At 45.1% G+C, this 20,942-nt stretch overlaps 1 protein-coding gene across 1 annotated transcript in view; it reads left to right on the forward strand.

Moving 5' to 3' along the window:
• The first annotated feature begins 231 nt into the window (after window positions 1–231).
• The window catches only part of LOC119940285 (heat shock transcription factor 2 binding protein), a 54,378-nt gene continuing 33,667 nt past the window's right edge, over window positions 232–20,942 (forward strand). The window contains exons 1-6 of the mRNA XM_038760460.1: window positions 232–308; window positions 1,579–1,729; window positions 7,351–7,454; window positions 11,355–11,504; window positions 12,018–12,159; window positions 17,694–17,811. Coding sequence (XP_038616388.1) covers window positions 279–308; window positions 1,579–1,729; window positions 7,351–7,454; window positions 11,355–11,504; window positions 12,018–12,159; window positions 17,694–17,811 — 695 coding nt within the window. The 5' untranslated portion in view covers window positions 232–278. The remainder of the gene's footprint in view (window positions 309–1,578; window positions 1,730–7,350; window positions 7,455–11,354; window positions 11,505–12,017; window positions 12,160–17,693; window positions 17,812–20,942) is intronic.

The following is a 20,942-nucleotide window of genomic DNA, read 5'->3' on the forward strand; positions in this document are numbered from 1 at the left end:
CGCCCTGGCCGGGGTTTTGGCGGAGGTCGCGTGTCCTCAGCGCGCATGCGCCCTGGCCGGGGTTTTGGCGGCCGTCGCGCCGGCCTCAGCGCGCACGCGCCCTGGCTGGGGTTTTGGCGGCGGTCGCGCGGCCTCAGCGCGCATGCGCCCTGGCCGGGGTTTTGGCGGCGGCCGCGTGTCCTCAGCGCGCATGCGCCCTGGCCTGGGTTTTGGCGGCCGTCGCGTGGCAGCAGCGCGCATGCGCCTTGGCGGCGGGGAGGGCGAGCCGGGCCTCCGCCATGGGCGACGGTCCTGAGGAGAGCTGCAGGGTCAGTGAGGGGGCAAGGCGGGCACGGGTCCTCCTGGCCCTGTGCCCACCCTCTCCCTCAGCTCGAAGTTATTGGGGGGCATTTATTGGGGCGGTACCGAGCCCTCGGTGCCATCTGTTTTTAGACTGTGAGCCCACTGTTGGGTAGGGACTGTCTCTCTATGTTGCCAATTTGTACTTCCCAAGCGCTTAGTACAGTGCTCTGCACATAGTAAGCGCTCAATAAATGCGATTGATGATGATGATGATGTTAAGAGCTCACTGTGGGCCGAGCGCTAGCCTGGGCGCTGAGGGAGATAAAAAGGGCCAACCCAGGGGCGCCATTGCAGTGTGACAGGGGAAGGAGTGTCAGAAGCAGCGTGGCTCTGTGGAAAGAGCCCGGGTTCAAGTCCCGGCCCCGCCAAGTGTCGGCTGGGTGACTTTGGGCAAGCCACTTCACTCCTCTGGGCCTCAGTGACCTCATCTGTCAAATGGGGATGAAGACTGGGAGCCCCATGTGGGAGAGCTCACCTCTTCCAGGAGGCCTTCCCAGACTGAGCCCTCTCCTCAGTCTCCTCTCCTCCTCCTCCCCACAGCACCCGTACAAGTTGGCAACACATAGTCCCTACCCAACAGTGGGCTCACAGTCTAGAAGACTGTATCCATTAGGCCACACTGTTTCTCTGCCTCCCAGCCCTGTGCTTTTTCCTCTAGGCCGTGGTAAAATAGACAAAAATAGTTTAAAAATGGTGGGAACAGGTGGAAGAATAAGGATACACCAGTTTAGCCTGACATACTGTTAGAATATATAATTGAATATTTGACTATATATAGATGTGTATATATATGTATATATATTTAAGTTCTGATCTTCATTCAAAATTGAACTTGACATCTTTCCTCCCAAGCCCTCCCCCTCACCCAACTCTTCCATCTCTAGATAACACCACTGTTTTCCTCATCCCAGAATTCTGCAGCCTTGCTGTCATCCTTGACTTCTTACTGCCGTTAAGCTCTCACGTTTGGGCAGATTCCTAAATCCTGCTGATTTTTCCTTCAGAACATTCCCCTCTCCATCCAAACTCCCACCCCGATGGTCAAGATATCATTATATGAGGGGTAGACTCCTGGGGAAGCAAGGGCCCCAAGGGAAATATTAGTTAATAAAATTTTTAATAGGTAGAATTGAGGCAGATTGGGAAACAAAAAAAATTAAAACAAATCGAGGTAATAAGACTACATGTCGTTATCATCAAAAGTCATCCTGGTAATCTATGTGCTTAATGTTTTAGAAGATTGATAACAAAGAAGAATTTGTTAGAATCAAAAAAAAAGACCTGGAGAGGCTGACGACAGAAGTGATGCAGTTAAAGGAATTCTTACCTAGAATCCTGAATACGTCATTTTTGAAGAGCTTGCAGAAATTAGAAACTCTGGATGAAAGTGAGTTCTTCATGTTAGTAACAATTATCCATCTGTAAGATTAACTCTAAGTAAATGCAAGTAAAGAGCGCTACCTTCCAGTAGCAGGGGACTGAAATTGATTTTTTCCATTTTTTGGTAGAACATGTCTACTAACTCTGTTACGTTGTACTCTTTCAAGCATTTAGTACGGTGCTCTGCACATAGTAAGCACTTGGTAAGTACCACTGATTGATTGATTGTTTTTTTATGGTATTTGTTAAGTGCTTACTATGTAACAGGCTCTGTACTAAGCGCTGGGGTAAACACAGGATCATCGGATTGGAAGTAATCCCCGTCCCACTTGGGACTCACAGTTTTCACCTTCAAAATCAAATCAATCGTATTTATTGAGTGCTTACTGTGTGCAGAGCACTGTACTAAGCGCTCGGGAAGTACAAGCTGGCAACATATAGAGACAGTCCCTACCCAACAGTGGGCGCACAGTCTAAAAGGGGGAGACAGAGAACAAAACCAAACATACTAACAAAATAAAATAAATAGAATAGATATGTACAAGTAAAATAAATAAATAGAGTAATAAATATGTACAAACATATATATATATATATGTATATATGGCTTACAGTAAGCTCTCAATAAATACGAGTGACCTTCATTTTACGGATGAGGGGGCTGAGGCACAAAGAAGTTAAGTGACTTGCCCAAGATTACACAACAGGCAAGTGGCGGAGCCGGGACGAGAACATACGTCCTCTGACTCACAGGCCAGTGCTGTTCCCACTAGGGCCTTGCTGCTTCCCGTAAGTGGCAGGGAATAATGCCGCACCACTGGACGCTAGGAAGGTGTCAGAGCATTGAGAGGCCACAGAAAAGCTTTGCTCCACATTTCTCAATCAAACCCAGCCTGGTCCTTTCTGATCAGGACAAACTAAGCCCCAGCATCATCTAGCTACTTTATATGCTAGAGAGGCAGCTGAGCCCAGCATATGCCCGGCCGGGATTTTGGGGGACTGGGAAACAGGTTTAGGGTTCCAGGAGCAAACCTCCCACCCCCGAGGGTCCGTTCTGAGCCCAGATTGGCTTTTGATCGAAAAGATTCCCGGGAGCTGTGATCCCAGGGCTCCCCAACGGTTCGGATTTATTCTGTGGATCTTCTGGCGTTCTAGTAGGCCTCAGGACTCCAGAGTAGAGCAGCGTGGCTCAGTGGAAAGAGCATGGGCTTTGGAGTCAGAGGTCATGGGTTCAAATCCTTGCTCCACCAATTGTCAGCTGTGTGACTTTGGGCAAGTCACTTCACGTCTCTGGGCCTCAGTTACCTCATCTGTAAAATGGGGTTGAAGACTGTGAGCCCCTCATGGGACAACCTGATCACCTTGTCACCTCCCCAGCGCTTAGAACAGTGCTTTGCCCATAGTAAGCGCTTAATAAATGCCATTATTATTATTATTATAGAGTCAAACTCCAAGGGGAGGTACTGGAATGCAACCCCTTCTCCCCCTTATCCCACCCCAACGCAGCCCTCTGGAGCCCTCGGCCTCACTTAGACCCACAACGTGGCAAGTTTCCCGGAATCCACTGGCATTCCGGTGTGTGGATATGTGGACTAGCAGTGCCAGTTGGCTCGAATGCCATCGGGTGCCACTCGAGGGTGCCGGTTCCGAGGCATAGGTATATTTAGAAAGTATCCGTGCCCTTTAAGGGGCACCTGAATGTTACACAGTCATCAGACTAGAGCAGTCACGGCCAGTCGGTGAAATGTGCCAGCAGGTAGCCTGCCAAGTTATCCAAGCTGGCACAGCAGCCTCCGGTTGTAACTCAGGCACTGATGACCTTGCCAGGACCCGTCCACCCACTGTTGGGTAGGGACTGTCTCTATATGTTGCCAATTTGTACTTCCCAAGCGCTTAGTACAGTGCTGTGCACACAGTAAGCGCTCAATAAATACGATTGATGATGATTGTTGGGCACTGCGGGTGGTTTGGGATTCCAGAGCAGGGAGTGTGGCCCCCTGAATCTGGCTGCCCTGCCGCCCCAACTCCCAAGGAAAAACTGGCATTCAGATTGATATGGCAGCTAAAAACATTGTTTGTGCCTGAAAGAAGTCAATAAGCAAGGGTGTCTTTAGAACTTCTGTAGAATGTGTCTCAAGATCAACTGTTGGAGGTAGGGTAGAAAAAAGAATTACTGTCAAAAGCCGTATGTTAGGAGTCTAGGTTCACTGCTAGCTATTTAATCTAAAAGAAATAATTTTCCCGCATAGAATTAATCCTCCTTCGTCTCCTTGTGGGCAGGGACTGTGTCTTCAACTCTGTTCATTCAATCGTATTTATTGAGCGCTTACTGTGTGCAGAGCACTGTGCTAAGCACTTGGGAAGTACAAGTTGGCAACATATAGAGACGGTCCCTACCCAACAGCGGGCTCACAGTCTAGAAGGGGGAGACAGAGAACAAAACATATTAACAGACTAAAATAAGTAGAATAAATATGTACAATATTGTACTCTCCCAACTGCTTAGTTCAGTGCTTTGCACGCAGTAAGCGCTCAATAAATACGATTGATGAATCTGAACCTTATCAGCAATAATGAAAAGGAAAGAGATACTTTTGTCAGTTTTACAGTCTCATTGGGCTGTAAACTCTTTGAAGGCCAGGATGGCGCCTTCTAATTCTATTGTACTCACCCAAGTGCTTACTTTATTTTTTTAATGGTACTTGTTAAGAGGTTTCTGTGTACTAAGTCTTAACCTCATTTTACAGATGAGGTAACTGAGGCACAGAGAAGTTTAGTGACTTGTACAAGGTCACACAGCAGACAAGTGGCAGAGCCGGGTTTCGAACTTAGGTCCTCAGATTCCCAGGCCCGTGCCCTTTCCACTAGGCCATGTTGCTTCATTAATATCCTAAACTGGCTGACTGATTAATAGACTTTATCACTTGGACTCTTCTTCATTTTAGAAACCACTTGGTATCTTCGTTTCCACTTTAGAATATCCTTATAGCAAGATTTACAATCAAGTTGAAGGTAACTCAAAATTTTCAGACAGGAAGAGACAAGGAAATTTGGTACAGCAAATTTGGTACAGCATAATTTAAGATTTGGCCCAAGTGAGTTTCACATGATTTCTCTGATCTGTGCTCAGAGAAATACGATTGAATGAATGAATGAATGAATGAATGAACACGCTACCGCAGCAGTCTCATCCTCAACCTCTATGCCATTCAGCTAGAGAACTCAAGCAGAATTGATCTTTTCCAAACGTCCATTAGAAATTGCCTGTGATATTTAGCAATTCAGTACAGTAGTCATAGAGTGTAGGGGGCCCAATGGAAAGACCACAGGCTTGGGAATCAGAGGTTCTGGGTTCTAATTCTGGCTTCACCCTTTGCCCGCTCTGTGGCTTTGGACAAGTCACTGAACTGCTTTGTGCCTCAGTTTCCTCATCTGTATACAAATGCCCTCTTCTCCCTCCTACTTAGACTGAGAACCCCTCGTAGGATAGGGCCCGTGTCCAACCTGATTATCTTGGATCTACTCCAGCACTTAGTCAAGTACTTGACCCATAATAAGCACTTAACAATGGCCACAATTATTATTTTGCGGTAAAGGAGATGTGAGGAATGGTGACATTTGCAAATGACCACAGGGAGGAGATCTAACACAAAGGGAAAAAAGAAAGCTCACTTGTCAACCTAAGAGAGATCAACCTGAGCTCACTAGCCCGCCCACTTTGTACACTGGAACTGTAACGTATCCAATCAATCAACCAAAAATATTCATTGAGCACGTATTGTGTGCAGGGTGCTATACTAAGCACTTGGGAGAGTACAGTACAATGGAAATGGTAGACACGTTCCCTGTCCGTGATGAGGTTAGAGTGAAAGCCCTGTCCCTGAAGCGTTTTTTTTCCTTCAGGGATAAGTTTTGCAAAGATTTTAAGTGTGCCTTCTCCCCTGTGTTTATGAGGATGATTTCTTACTTGAATCCGTTCATGTACTTTGAGGTATCCAAAGGGTAATACCTGAATGCTGCTTTGCATTTTAGATCAGAATTAGATGGGCAAACTAAATCCATCTAATGAGTAATAATGCTGTTTATTAAGCACCTTCTAGGTTCCAAAGCACTTCTAAATGCTGGGGTTGGCTAGAAGATAAATCTCAGTTCTTGTTCCACACAGGCTCATAGTCTTATCCCCCTTTTACAGGTAAGGAAACTGAGGCTCAGAAAGGTTAAATGACTCTTCCAAGGACACATAGCAGGCCAGTGGCAAAGCTGGGATTAGAACCTAGGTCTCCCACCTCCCGGTCCCCAGCACTTTTCGACAGTTGAATGACGAGCTCTAACATGACGTAGCACGCTGAAAGAAAAATCGGATTCGAGGGACAAAATTCAGAAAGAGTTAATTTTTTTTCAAATTTAGAATTATTGAACCCTTTTTTTTGTGTTTTTTTTTTTTTGCTTTGTTACGGTGGCGGAACAGTTTGTTTCTTTAGCCGGTAACATTTGCAATTCAATTTTAATTTCTAAATTTAAATATGATCCTGCATGCTTCAAGGCTGCCATCTCGGCAGCAAGACAGGACTTTCATTTATGGCCAATCCTACTGGAAATTACAGATGTCCGCATATTGGCAGGCGTGTGCCTTCCCGGATTTTTGTTTGGCAGAGCCCCTGGGATTGTCAGATGAAGAAATGCGGCAGCGGGAAAGTGTTGCATAGTTCCAACCCTTTCATTATGGCATTTTTCTTTTTTGTTAATCACCGTTATTTTCACTCCTCCATTGACTACTCCTACGGTTGCTCTCATTGAATCAGCCTGCCAGTATCCTTGCCAGTTGCTCTGTGAATCAGCCAGTATCGACACCCTGTACTTACAGAGCTGCTTCCCTCTTCTAAAAGGACAGAAATCAGTCTCTTCCATAAGATTTACCAGCTTCTCAGAAAGACATTCCAGTCTCTCAACATGGGCCTGGAATCCTGGAATAAGACACTTAAGTCTCAGTAACAAGATCAGCAGTAGAATGACGCTGCTTTTGGTTAAAAAGGAATTCCCAATGAGTGAAAAAGAGTAAGAATTTTGAAAGCCAAGTATTTTAGGGAATGGGTTATTCAAGGGCTATGTATCAGTCAATAAAACAGTTCATATTTATCGAGTGCTTACATGCAGGGCACTGTACTAAGCGCTTGGGGGCATACAGTATAATAGAGGTGGTGGACACGTTCCCTGCCCACAGTGGGCTTACGGTCTAGAGGGGGAGGTAGACATTAATATGTGAATTTTGTTAGTATGCTTGGTTTTGTTCTCTGTCTCCCCCTTTTAGACTGTGAGCCCACTGTTGGGTAGGGACTGTCTCTATATGTTGCCAATTTGTACTTCCCAAGCGCTTAGTACAGTGCTCTGCACATAGTAAGCGCTCAATAAATACGATTGATGATGATGATGATGATGATATAAATGAATAAATTACGGATATGTATGTAAGTGCTGTAAGTGGCGCTGAGGATCAAAAAGGCCAACAGACCTACCCAGAAGGTTAGCTACTGACTAAACTCTGCCAATTGAGGATTTTAGAAAATAGGTGCTTAATAGAGAGTCGTGGTGGGAAATGTCTCTGGTCTAATTTTTCCTCCTTCCCCCCAGGCTTGAAAAAGAAAGAGCGAGAACTAGTGCAGGTGAGAATGGATTGTGAACACTTTAAAGCCCGTCTGGAAACAGCACAGGAAGAAAGCATGAGAGAGAATAAGGTACAGTGGTTATCAAACCAAACCCAGCTTTGACTAAGTTCAACATCCAGTGATGGCTTTACCCTACTTTAGTGTTAATGAGAAATGAAATAATAATAAGAAATGGAAGTACGTATTTCCAGCCCTCAAGTCTCATGAGATAATAATGTGCCTTGAATTTGTGAGTTCTGAAAGAGTTGGAAATTTGTGGAACGGTAGACTTTTATAAGCAAATCATGCGGAGACTATTCACTTGATGCTTTTTAGTAGCTGCTTACTCTTGATTTTTATGTTCACAAGTGAGTTTCAATAATGAAGTCCCAAATCCCACTACAAATACAAATAATGAAGAAATTAAAGCGATGAGCTAGTAATGATTTGCAGCCAGAGATCGAGACATATTAACTCTGAAGCAGGTGCTCTCAATAATATGCTGTTCACTGGTATCTTGGAAATAACCAGTGATATTTTATTACAGTGTGTGGGAGAAAATTAAATTTCATTCAATTAGTTTAAAATATGTCACATCTAATTTTATTTTTGTTGGTGGAAAACAGTCGTCTTTTCTTCCTCCATACACGAAGTGGGAGCTGTTTCTACTTCTGTGGGTGTGGTCAAGAACTGGGCCGCATTTTAATTTTGATCCTTTACAATTGCCTTCTAGATATCTGTGGAGAGAAAATGGGTCTCCAGGTAGTGAAGGGTTCTGTAGGTACTCCCATTTTTTGAACCTTTTGAGTGAATTAAAGGACCGAGTGCTCCGTTCAAATATGAGGTTAGATAAACACCCATTTTTTTGTGTTTAAATTGGGTAAACCTGATAGTGAAGATCAGACTACAGTAGCCATGCAAGAGAAGCCCAGGATTTGAAAATAATTTAGATGTTTGGCCGAAATGAAAAATATAACTCTTAGCAGAAGTCCTCTATTTGTGGTAAGTGCCTGATGCTTCCGAGTACCGAACATATCGGTCACTCTATTATTGGCCAGGCTCACAGATCTGGGACAAAGCAAGAAAACGCGGCCTGGATGTCCTGGTGAGCGGGGAAATTCAATAGGTTTGGTTTGGGACCATTCTCTTCTAGAGAAGAAAATGGGAAATCGGGGGAACAGGTAAACTTTCATGTTATTTCATCAGTATTCTTCAGTTTCCACAGCAGTACAGACAGTGTGACTGGTTCAGAATTTAGTGGCTCTCTTTCTCAGTCAGCTAATAGAGGATGTCCAAGATCTAATTTGTCCTTCAGCAAAATGTGGCAACTTCTATTTAGGAGGCAAAATAGGTTCTGCTCTTCAGAGGACTACTTTCTGGGTCAGATGCAGATTATGGGAAGTGCATTTTTGTTCAGTTTCTCTCTTCCAGGGATTAGTATTCATTCATTCATTCAGTCGTATTCATTGAGTGCTTATTGTGTGCAGAGCACTGTACTAAGTGCTTGGGAAAGTGTATAAAGCCCTGCACTCAATAAGCACTCAGTAAATACTATTGAATGATTAGGCCTTGCTAGTTGAATTCCTGGACTTGAGGAATCCCTGTTCGATTTAATAGCAAACCATCTTGTAGTTGAAGTAGTTAGTGGTTTGTATTGACGTTTTGTGGTAAATTGGGGTGTTTGAGGTGGTCATACACAAGTCAGATGGCAGAATTCCTTTTAGCTCTAACTCTTTCAGGATGGAGTTCCTGATTTAACTTTGACAGGGGGAGATTGATATTTTTTCTAGAAAATGGTCATCAGACGTTTTCTCCACCTGAGAAAAACTGGAAATACAGTTGGCAGAGTGGGCTTAAACATGGTTAAGGAGGGAGGTGGGAGGGATTTTTTTTTAACCGTTCGATTTTAAATCCTGTTGGCTGAACTTCTCCAGAAATATGGAGTAGCGGTAGTAGTGGTTGGTGGTCTGAGATCAAAGCCTAGGAACTTACTTAGCTGTTTACTGCCAGTCATCTTTTCTGGTAACATTGCCAGCTGCCTATATTTTTATATTTCATTCGTTTGGACAAGTTATTGATTTTAGGTAGTGAAAGGATTGCTTCTAACAACCAATTAATTTTTTTAAGAAATGACTTACTGTATTTCAAAGCTGAGATTGGAAAATATTCCTTCAGTAATGAGGCCCTTTAGGATTTAAAGATAGGCACCTACTTTAAGTCAGGGGGATTCTCACTTTTTCTCGTTTGGCCTTTAGATTGATGGGACCTAAGATTCTGTTGAATTGTGCTGTCCCAAGCGCTTAGTACAGTGCTCTGCACATAGTAAGCACTCACTAAACACCATTGATTGATTGATTGACTGGCTGAGTGAATCAGGTGGGCAGTTCAAATTCCGGCCAGCCTGGTGTCCACCTGCGTTCTCCTCAGTCCGGAATGGGTGCGCCTTTCTGTCCGGTGTTCCTGTTTAAAGCCCCCGGCCTCCCTCCCCCGACCCCAGCTCTCTCCCCTCCCCACCCTAGGGGACTTGGGAGCAGGATGCCAAGGCTCTGGAGCGGTGGGGAGGCATCCCACAACACGCTGATGCTTCAGGGGACTTCCGTAAAACCACCCTGATGATACTGGTATCCCGCATTGCGTCCCCTGCATAATGCCCCATCAAGTCAAGTGTGTCTGTTGCTTACGGACTGGCAAAGGGGTGTCCAGCAGCCACCGATGCCGTCGGGGGGCACCTGAGATGGAGCATAAGCTACAGTAGCTGCCATGTTCCAGTGGAAGTGTCGTTTGGCTTATATCCCGGGAGGGGAGTGACTCAACAGGGCGGAACGCCATCCTGCTGCGACTTCAAATCCGTTATGATCCTTTTTAGGTTAGTGACTGCGTAACAAAGCAGTGTTAACCAAGTCCACTTGAAGTGAGGACTAACCGTACTGAAGTGATTTCTTCTCTGTTTGGCCCCCGGATTAGGGGTTGCAGTATTCTGTGCACTTAACTTTTCTGTGCCTCAGTTACCTCACCCTCCTGGGGATTAAGACTGTGAGCCCCATGTGGGACATGGACTGTGTCCACCCTGATTAGCTTGAATCTATCCCAGCACTTAGAACGGTGCCTGACACACAGTCAGCACTTAACAAATACTAAAAAAAAAAAAAAAATGCCAAGAAACTGGCTGGAAAACAGAGATAGGCCCTATAGGCGGCAAACTCATCAGCTCATCCAGGATCTTTCACTAGGGGCAAACAAGGAGGGAAGGATTGCTGGTATCGCATTAGCCGTATCAGACGTTCAATTGAGTGGATAAGATCTTCGACTGGGAGCCCAGTGTGTGCACCTTGAATCTCCCCCTGAGCTCTGCACAGCGCTTGGCCCATAGTAAAGGGCATAAGAAATACCAGCATGATCACTCTGTCACCATCAGAGACTGAAAGCACCAAGGGTAGTATACGGTGCCATTCCCTAGCGGCTCTCTCTTTCCCTGCTCTTTGATTTCCCAGGAATTGGAGTGAGGAATCAGCTTTGCTTCGCCACTCTCTTTATTAATATCATTATCATGTGTATTATATCTGTTATGTTTATTGCGCTTATTAAGATTATTGTTATATTTGTTCAACTCTTGCTGTGTGTCAAGCATTGTTCTAAACCCTGGGGTAGATTCAAGATAATCAGGTCGGACACAGTCCCTGTCCCACATGGGGCTCCCAGTCTAAGTAAGAAGGAGAACAGGTATTTAATCCCCATTTTACCGTTGCGGAAACTGAGGCAGAGAGAAGTTAAGTGACTGGCCCAAGGTCACACAGCAGACCAGTGGCAGAGCCGGAATTAGAACTCAATTCCTCTGGCTCCCAGGCCAATTTCTTTCCACTAGGCCACGCTGCTTGTAACCCTAGCGGCATTCTTCTGCTTATTTATTCTGTGAGTGAGCGAGAGGGTAACGGAGAGTTACAGAGAGGGAAACTGTTCATTTTCTCAGATTTCATTTCGTTTCCGTTGTAGGAAATACTGGCCCTCCAACAGCAGCTGAATGAGGCCAAGCTGCAACTCCTGCAGCAGGCAGAATACTGTACCGAGATGGGATCGGCAGCATGTACCCTCCTGTGGGGCATCACCAGCAACGAGGAGGCGGCTCAAGCCATTATAGGAGGAGTAAGCCAGCCCCGTGGACCCCCTCACCACAGACTGCTCCCCAGCTTTCGGCCTTTGCTCCCCTCAAGCCCCCCCACTTCTCACTGTATCTCGTTTTCAACTCTCCCACCAGTCCCTTTTCCGGGCCCTGCCCATACATATGCTATACTGTCTATGTATACATATAGCTATAGTAGCCGGGCCTGGCTCTACTTCTACCTCTCACTCTCGCTCTCCCTGCCTCCAACTCCTTGCTTTTCCCCCAACCAGGAAACCCTCCCCTCTCCCCTGCTTCTCCATCTGCCAGACCACAGATCTCCCCATCTTCAAAACCCTCCTCAAATCCCACATTAGTAAAAAAACGATGACCTCTAATGATAACAACTATTTTTGAATCACTAATATTAAAATAGGGAAGGAGTTTTTCTAGAGAGAAACCTGAGCTTTATTTGCCCAGACTGTCCAGTTTGGCTTTCTGTAGGATGAAAAATGTGCCTCTTGTTTTTTGTTGCCTTTTTTCCTCTGAACTTCTAGAGTAAGGCTGCAAAGTTTTTCAATATCAGCGGACAAACAATGGAGAGTTACGTCAAATCGTTAGAAGGGGATGTCAAACAGCAGCAGGAGTTGGAATCTGATGAAAATCAGTTTGTGTTTGCTTTGGCTGGAATCGTAACCAGTAAGTCATTTTCTGGAATGCCTAATGCTATTATGTACATGGGGAGATTTCCTTTTATTAAGCCAGTTCAGACAAACATTTCTCTGTTATGTATGTGAATAACTTGGTTTTTTTAAATTATTATTCATTCATTCATTCAATCATATTTATTGAGAACTTACTGTGTGCAGAGCACTCTATTAAATGCTTGGGAAGTACAAGTTGAAAACATATAGAGACAGTCCCTGCCCAACAGTGGGCTCACAGTCTAGAAGACTGCTTATAATAATATTAACGATAATAATATGTGTAGATTTGTTAAGCCTTACTGGGTGCTAAGTGCTGAAATAGATACACTAGTCAGATCAGGCACAGACCCTATCCCACATGGGGCTCACAGTCTAAGATGAAGCATGTCTAACCCCCTTTTAACAGATGAGAAAACTGAGGCACAGAGTAGTGAAGTGGCTTGCCTGTGGTCACCCAGAAGGGAAGAGAAGCAGCGTGGCTCAGTGGAAAGAGCATGGGCTTTGAAGTCAGTGGTCATGGATTCAAATCCCGGCTCCACCAGTTGTCAGCTGTCTGACTTTGGGCAAGTCACTTCACTTCTCCGTGCCTCAGTTACCTCATCCGTAAAATGGGGATTAAGACTGTGAGCCCTCCGTGGGACAACCTGATCACCTTGTAACCTCCCCAGTGCTTAGAACAGTGCTTTGCACATAGTGAACGCTTAATAAATGCCATTATTATTATTATTATGCAGAGCCTGGATTAGAACCTGGGTGGACTCGGTTAAATTGACGGTCCCGCTCTTGAAATGATCATCTGTTTGACAGAATCTCTAACCTCTCCAGACCTGGGTTGGTATGGGCCCCTGCCCCGTTTCTGGTCCGGGCCTAAATTCAGTGGTCTGGCCGGGAACAGGGCCAACTCCAGGGGCTTGGCCGCCATCTCACTTTCCACGCTATTTCCCCGCATCCTGTGCCTCGGTGAGCAAACCAGTGGCAGTGGTGAGGAGGTTCAGATGGTGCCATGCTACCCACCGGCTCAGCCTACCCCTCACGGGTCCTCGAGCTCAAGACCAAGGCTCTTCCGTTGTTCTCGCCGGGGCACCCCACCCTCTTCTCCATCGTCTTCACCAGCCTCTCAAAGAGGATAACTATTGTCAGAACCTAGTCTGATCATTTAGGTGGTGAAGACCAGGGAAGATTCACCTAGTAGTAGTAGTGGCAGTAATAGTATTTATTAAGCGCACGCTGCGTGCAGAGCTCTGTGCTAAGCACTGGGAGAAATTGCAGAAGTGGGAATTAGACAGGATCCCTATCCCTCGAGGGACTCAGAGTGCAGCCTGTTTTCCTTTAACATGAGTGTTGGGTTCACGTAGTACCCCGTGTTAAGGAGCATTCACGTTGTGATACAGATCCCACGTCCCACACCGTGCGCATAATAACTGTGGTACTTGTTAGGCATTTACTATATGCCAAGCACCGTTCAGAGTGCTGGGGTAGATACAAGATCATTAAATTGGACACAGTCCCTCTCCCACATGAGGCTCACAGTCTAAGTAGGAGAGAGAACAGGTATTGAATCCCCATTGAGGCTTGCCCGATATTCCAGAGCAGGCACATGACAGGTCTTCTTATCCTCAAGCCGCGCTGTTTCGCCGAAGTCATGCTCCACACAACCACTTCTTCCAATACTGTTGTCATGCCGTATCCGGGCACATACGCGTGGTCCACAGAATGTTTCCGAGCTCTGCCGTTGTGTTCTAGCCAAACCCCGAAGTGGAAACACGCTGTCTGGAAAAACTGACTACGTATGTGGACAGGTGAATTCCAACTGCATTGGAAAGCCCTACTGCGATTCCAAGCCTTATTAAGCGTGACCTTGATTTGCCTCGAGCCGATGACATACCAGACTCCACACAGGATACTCAACCACCGGCTACGTCCACTTACTCTGACTACCAATAGGAAAGCAAGAAGGACACTAAATATCTTTTTTGTAATCGGTGTGTTGAACCGTGACGAGAAAGCGTCCTGTGGAATTCGGTGTTGTTTTTCCTGAACCTAACAGAATGGGAATTGACTTGACATATATAGACATCCTGGAGGAGCGGCAGTTGCCTGAGAGAAATCATGATCATGTTTTATTAACCTCTGCAGAGGAGGCAGATATTGCCAAAGTTGTTCACCACTACATTGGAGTCACTGTTAAACTATCACCCCGGAAGAGGAAATCAGAAACAATGGGGAATAACTTATGTAACTCCTCATTACTGATTCAAGTAGATTGGAAAGAAAAAAACGCAAGAATTACAGGTGCAGTTACACGCAACTGAGCTGGAGATGAATCCCTTGAAGACCCCGCGAATGCTCAGTAAATATCGCTCAGAAGAATCCATTCCTGTAAACGATGCAGAAGTCAAAGTCAGAAGCTGTATGTGTATGACTTGGTCAGGAAGAAACAAAGCAATGCAACAAGAGGAAGCAGACAGATTGGATGGATTTTACGTATATCAGAACGTCACTGTTGGATTAGGAGTTACATGTGAAGAAACAGAGAACTTTTGACTCCACTGTTTTGCCATCAGCGATCCCCAGATTGGAATGTTGACGGACAACAATCTCTGAGGAAGAGAAGCTGGTTCAAACTGAAGAACAACAAAGTGGTGCGTGAGCAGAGCCTCATAGCGAGAATGTTTTCCAAACCAAGAAACCAGGAAGCGTACAGGTGCCAAAGATGGGGTGCCAGTTTTCTGCGAAACAAAACCAGGTGGGGTGAATCACAGACCTCCCACCTAATAGACTGGCTACCAAAAAGCCAAAAGTGTCTGCATGGAAAGCTAAGAATCCCCAAGCCTGAGCCAAAGACAGAAATTTTTTCTTTGAATTTGGCTCCACCTCCTCGAGATAGACTAGTGTGGCGGGTTAGTAAGTTACACCTGTGGAGTCATGAACAGAGACGACTTGGATAAAAAGATAGTAAAGAATCGGGTAAAGTTAGATGAAGATACATCAAAAATACTCTATGCTGAAAGCAATGGCAAACAGTATTCAGAAAAAAGTGGTGATGAAGTAAGGTAATGAGTTTCTATGAGAAACAGTGTGCTTTTTCCAATGGAAAGAGCACAGGCCTGGGAATCAGAGGACTCTGGTCCTAATCCCAGTTCTGCCTCTTTCCTGCTGGGCAAGGCACGTAATTTTTCTCATTTTCCTATTCTGTAAAATGGGGATTCACTACTTGTTGTCCCTCCTACTTAGACTGTGTTGGGTAGCAATTGGTTCCAACCTGAAAATCTTGTATCTACCCCAGGGCTTACTAGTACCTTACTGTGCTTGGCATATAGTAAGCGCTTAGCACATACCACACCATCATTATTATTATTGCTAGTAGTAGCAATATCCCTCCCTCCATGGGTTAAGGGTGCCTACTGATATGCCCACCATGTGCCAGGTTGCTCTAGGTACTAGTATTTCCGGATCAGATTTACTGTCCATCATTTGTAAATGAAAAGTTCATTGTTTTCCCAGGGCCTCTGCAGTCGCCTCTGCAGACGATCTGAACTCCTGATGTACACTGGGCTTCTTGCATTCTCATGAATAACGGTGCTTCAATGATCGGAGTTGACTAAGGATTCTATGGATAATTCACAGGCAAAGTAGAATCCAGCTCACTCTCCCTTAAATGTATTAGTTTTGCGAGGCTTATAAACAATGCAACTTTCAGCTTGTCAAATACCCGTGGAACCCGGGCCTCAACAAGAAGGGGTTAGCCAGAAGGATGAGGTGCCTTTTGTTGATCTCCCCAGACGTTTCTTTTCCTTTTTCGCCCCTGAACCATATTAGAAACCAAAGAACAAAACTGTCTACCTCGCCGTAACTCACCATTTCGATCCCGTTATCTGGTCCGGACAAAGCCCCCCCCCGCCACTCAGGTGTGCTTAGTGCGAGCATGCAGTTGGGGCTAAAGCACTTTCCTTGCTGAATGGGAAGTTAGGGGAAGATGGGGGAAATGATGGGAAGACATTGAAGCCACTGGCAACCTTAGAGTGAGAGTGGCAAGGAAGGAGACGTATGAAAGATATGAGGCTCTCTCGAGCTATAATTGCTTTCTCTCCTACTTAGAATGTGAACCCCATGTAGGGCAGGAACTGTGTCCAACTCAATTATCTCGTGCCTACCGCTGGGCTTAGTACAGTGGTTGCCACATAGGAAGTGCTTAATAGGGACCATAATTATTATTCAGTATTATTATTACTACAGGGACTTGCTCGTCCACCCCTTTTTGGAAAGTGTTATCTGTTAAGCCCTTACTTTGAGTCAAGCACTGTCCTAAGCACTGGGATAGATACGCATTAATCAGGTTGGACACTGTCTCTGCCCTACATGGTTCTCTAAGTCTAGGTTCCCTCTAGATTGTAAGCTCATTGTGGGCAGGGAATGTGTCTGTTTCTTGTTGTGTTGTACTCTCCCAAGTGCTTAGTAGAGTGCTCTGCACACAGTAAACGCTCAGTGAATACGATTGAATGAATGAATGAACACACACCTGTTTTCTGATATCAGGAAGGAGATGTTCGACATTAATCCATCACTGGTGTTTACCGAGGGCTTACCGTTTACAGAGCAGTGTAGTAAGGACTCAGGAGAGTACTTAGAGTAAGTTAACTTGATTCCTGCCCTCCAGGAGCTTACATTCTACCAGGAGGCTTACAATCTACTGAAAAGAGAAAAACACATTGGAGATTTTCAGAGTTATTGCCTGGTCCAGTGGTGATCGATTGTTCCAAACCATCTAAATCAATAATTGATCACCAAGCCAAACAAGCTTGGTGGGGTGGGAAAGAGCAGCAATCACAATCCACCGTGGAATCAAGCATGGGAAAAAAAATAAAAATAAACAAAATGGAAAACATCTTGCCTGTTGGTTTGTGATAGAATGTGCTAGAACCTCAGTCCACCCGTGCTTCTTCTCTCCGTGTTGTGGAAGGGAACTCTGCCACTACCTGGACCTTACCTTTGAATTCATGGCTGTAAGTAAAGTGGCCAGCCCATATGTGGCGAAAAATAAAGTTTCCACTGTTTGGCCCTAAGAGAGAACCAACTTGGCATTTCACCCCACCTTTTTTCCAGACCCAAGCAGCCTTTGGCTGGGTCATTTGGATCCTGTGTTTGGGAGCAAGGGACAAACATTGATTCCACAGGGAATTGGGGTTGGGATTGCTGCTCTCCCCCCATCCCTCAGTCTTTGCATGGCTAGCAACTCGATGGGGCCAGAATGAGGACACGTTTTATTTAAAACCCTGTTTTTCATTGCAGTGGGAAGTTGTTTGTTCAACCCAGTAAGTAGTCACTGCTTTGGTATCATTTTTCAGTTGTCATTTTAACTAGACAACGTATCAATCCTTGGGAGAAGTGATGGGTTTTTTTTTAATGCCCATGTCTATTGTTGCAGGCTTTCAGCGTTAAGACTATCTAATATTGCATTCTAAGCACCAGCTCCTTACTCCTATCTGGAATGTGATCCGAATGCTTTGTTTTGTCTTTCTGTTGCAGACGTGGCTGCCGTGGCGTGTGGTCGTGAATTCCTGGTTAATTCAAGTTGCGTGCTTTTGGACACAATGATGCAACTCCTGGGAGATTTGAAGCCCGGACAGTGTACCAAGCTCAAAGTGTATGGTAGATAAATATTCAAATGATGAAACATTCACTTATTCGTATTCTCGTTTGGCTCATGTCAACTCACTTGGCAGTCATTCTTCAAAATAGAAAAGACATGCAGTTTGTTGAAGTTGAAGGACCCTGTTTATTAAAGTGGGAATTTATTCTAGAAAGAACCAAACTTAGCAAAACCCACATCTTCACTCTGATTTGTTAGTAGTACATAAGGTAACCAAAGAGATTGGGTTTTCTGAAATCAGATTTACTTCTTGGCTTTGAAAATGTTTTGGCATTTTGTAGTTCGATGAAATTAAACAATGAAACTAGTCTGGATCGTTTTCCCTGAAAGTCACCTTTGATTTTCAATCTCTATGTTCAATGGTATAGTTAAAACATTTTAAAGGGTTTACAATATATATAAAGCAATTGCAAAAAAAATTAAGCCTCCATCCAAATTCACATTTTTGTCAGAAATCCTGTGAAAATGTCCCTTTAAGCTTCCTCCTTGTTTTCCTGACTGAAAATATTGCCTTATCCTCTTGAATTTTTAGAGGAGATTTTTCATTCCAATTCTTTGCAAATATTTGACTTGTCAAATGAGAGCCCCGATAGGCAGGGTCCTTTATGCTCATGCAGACTGTTGTGGCAGGCTCTCTCTTGGTTCCAAAGGCAAGCCTGTATTTCTCCGAGTGACGTACAAGGGAACAATTTCATTTGTTTTATGTGTGACGGTAATACTTGGTGTTTGCATTGTGGCTTTACCTAAGATGTTCTAGGAGCTTTGGTCATCTTATTGCTTCACTTACCTCATCCCGGGGAGGGAGGTGGGGAGAGAGAGAGAGGCAGAGACAGAGAGAAGGGAGCCGATGAACGATCGGCTTCATCGCAGATGGAGGATGCGAGGAACTGAGAGATGAAATGGACATTTTGGGGGTCCTGCTTATTTTTCCCGGGTTGCAGGCATATGCCTGATTACTTCTGATCCCTCTGCCTTCTCCTTTTCTCTGTTTTGGATTGTTGGACCGCTGCCCGGCTCCTCAGGGGGAGTTGTCATTGGGAAAGCCAGAGGACGAACCATGAGGAGTCTCTTTCATCATCTCCCTTCTTCATCATTCCCCCTTCAGTGTGGCAAAACCCACCTCCCAGCCCCCAAACTCAAAATGAATAATAATGATGACATTTGTTAAGCGCTTACTATGTGCCAAGAACTGTTGTAAGCGCTGGGGAGCCCGCTGTTGGGTAGGGACCGTCTATATGTTGCCAACTTGTACTTTCCAAGCGCTTAGTACAGTGCTTTGCACACAGTAAGCACTCAATAAATACGATTGAATGAATGGGGAGGATACAAGGTCATCAGGTTGTGCCACATGAGGCCCACAGTCTTAATCCCAATTTTCCAGATGAGGTGACTGAGGCGCAGAGAAGTGAAGTGACTTGCCTAAAGTCACACAGCTGATAAGTGGCGGGGCAGGGATTAGAACCCACGACCTCCTGACTCCCAAGCCCGCGCTCTTTCCACTGAGCCACGCTGCTTCTCTACTTCCTGTGAGCTCAGTATGGGAAGGGAATCTGTCTGCTAATTCTGTTGTACTTTCCAAAGTACCATACAGTGCTGTGCATTTAGTAAGCGCTCGGTAAATACCGTTGATAGATTCAGCACTGGGGTCATGCCCACCACCCGTGTTGTAAGAGCTTAGCACCATGCTCTGCAAACCCTCTGCACTCTAAGCACTCTAAGTGCTCAGTGATCACGATTGATTGATTAATTGATTGAGCTTTGCCCACAGCAGGCACTCAATTAATCCTATTGATTGATCGCTTGATTTCTTAAGACCTCATGGTGGAGTTCCCCACTACCTGATGTAAAGTGCTCTGCCCAGCAAGGTCTGCTTGGAACATGGATAGATTATCCTTAGCTATTCCAGGGAGCACTTCATTCCCTCTCTGTGCCTCTGGAAGCTTGAGGAGTCAATTAACCAATCAGTCATATTTATTGAGCATTTACTATGTGCAGAGCACTGTACTAAGCGCTTGGGAGAGTACAGTACAGTAGAGCTGACAGACACATTCCATACCCACAACGAATTACAATGTAGAGGAGAAGACAGGCATTACTATAATAAATTAATTGTGCCTACGTATGTAAGTATGCTAGGAAAAGTCCGGGGAAAACGTGGAAGAGGCAGACCAGCAGCTAGATGGATGGAGACCATAACAGCGATAACGGAAGAATCTGTAGAAAGGTTATGGATTATGGCAGGACATTCTGGAGAAAACATATCCGTAGAGTCGCTATTAATCGGAAACAACTCGACGGCACTTGATAGTAATATTAATGTATGTAAGTGCTGCGGGGCTGAGGGAGGGGCTTATAAAGGGTGTGAATCCAAGTACAAAGACGACAAAGGTGGGAGTGGGAGAGGAGGAAGAGGATGGTCCCTAGGAAGACAGGTTGTCATTGACGAGTGAGGAGGGGAAGGGCCAGGAGGGAAGTTTTTGCCAGGCTCACCAGAGAGAGAAATGTCCTCGACTTAGGAGACATACTGACAGACCCCGGGCTAGGGGAAGAGAAAGTGTAAGGGCCAGGCCACATCATGTAATGGGTCCTAGCCGACCAGTGGTGGGAAGGAAGCAGGTGAGAAAAAGTTGGACAAGGTCTAACTGTTTGTCTGAGCCATTTTTCCAGGTAGGAGTACTGACCCTCCAGCAAAATAAATTAGTGGTGAATTTGAAGCGGGGCTGATACGAAATTAGACCATTCCTCCCCCCGCCCCCGTTGTCTGTTTGGGCAGACTGGGAGGGTGGTGTGTTTACTTTTAGATAAGCATCGAAATGGATCATTGGCAGAAAGCTGAGTAGCAGCCTCCACCAATGGCCAGTTATTATTTTTGAAGACTTGCCATCTAAGGGAAATGGTGTAAACTTAAAGATCTGTTAGCATGAATTCAACTGTTTGGCCAGCTTTCTGTGACAAGCAGGTGTACTTTGGCCGTATTCAATCCAGTGTTATATCTGGTAAATTCTTTATTTTCTTAAGCTCGGTTTCCTAATATAAATACGAACTGGGACATTTAGATAATATAGTGTTCTGTTATTTATTTGGCCAATTTTGTTAAGTCAGAAAGCGTAGGTCTTCCAAGAAAG

This window comes from Tachyglossus aculeatus, chromosome 18 (assembly GCF_015852505.1).
Source record: "Tachyglossus aculeatus isolate mTacAcu1 chromosome 18, mTacAcu1.pri, whole genome shotgun sequence".
In the NCBI taxonomy this organism is placed as follows: Eukaryota; Metazoa; Chordata; class Mammalia; order Monotremata; family Tachyglossidae; genus Tachyglossus; species Tachyglossus aculeatus.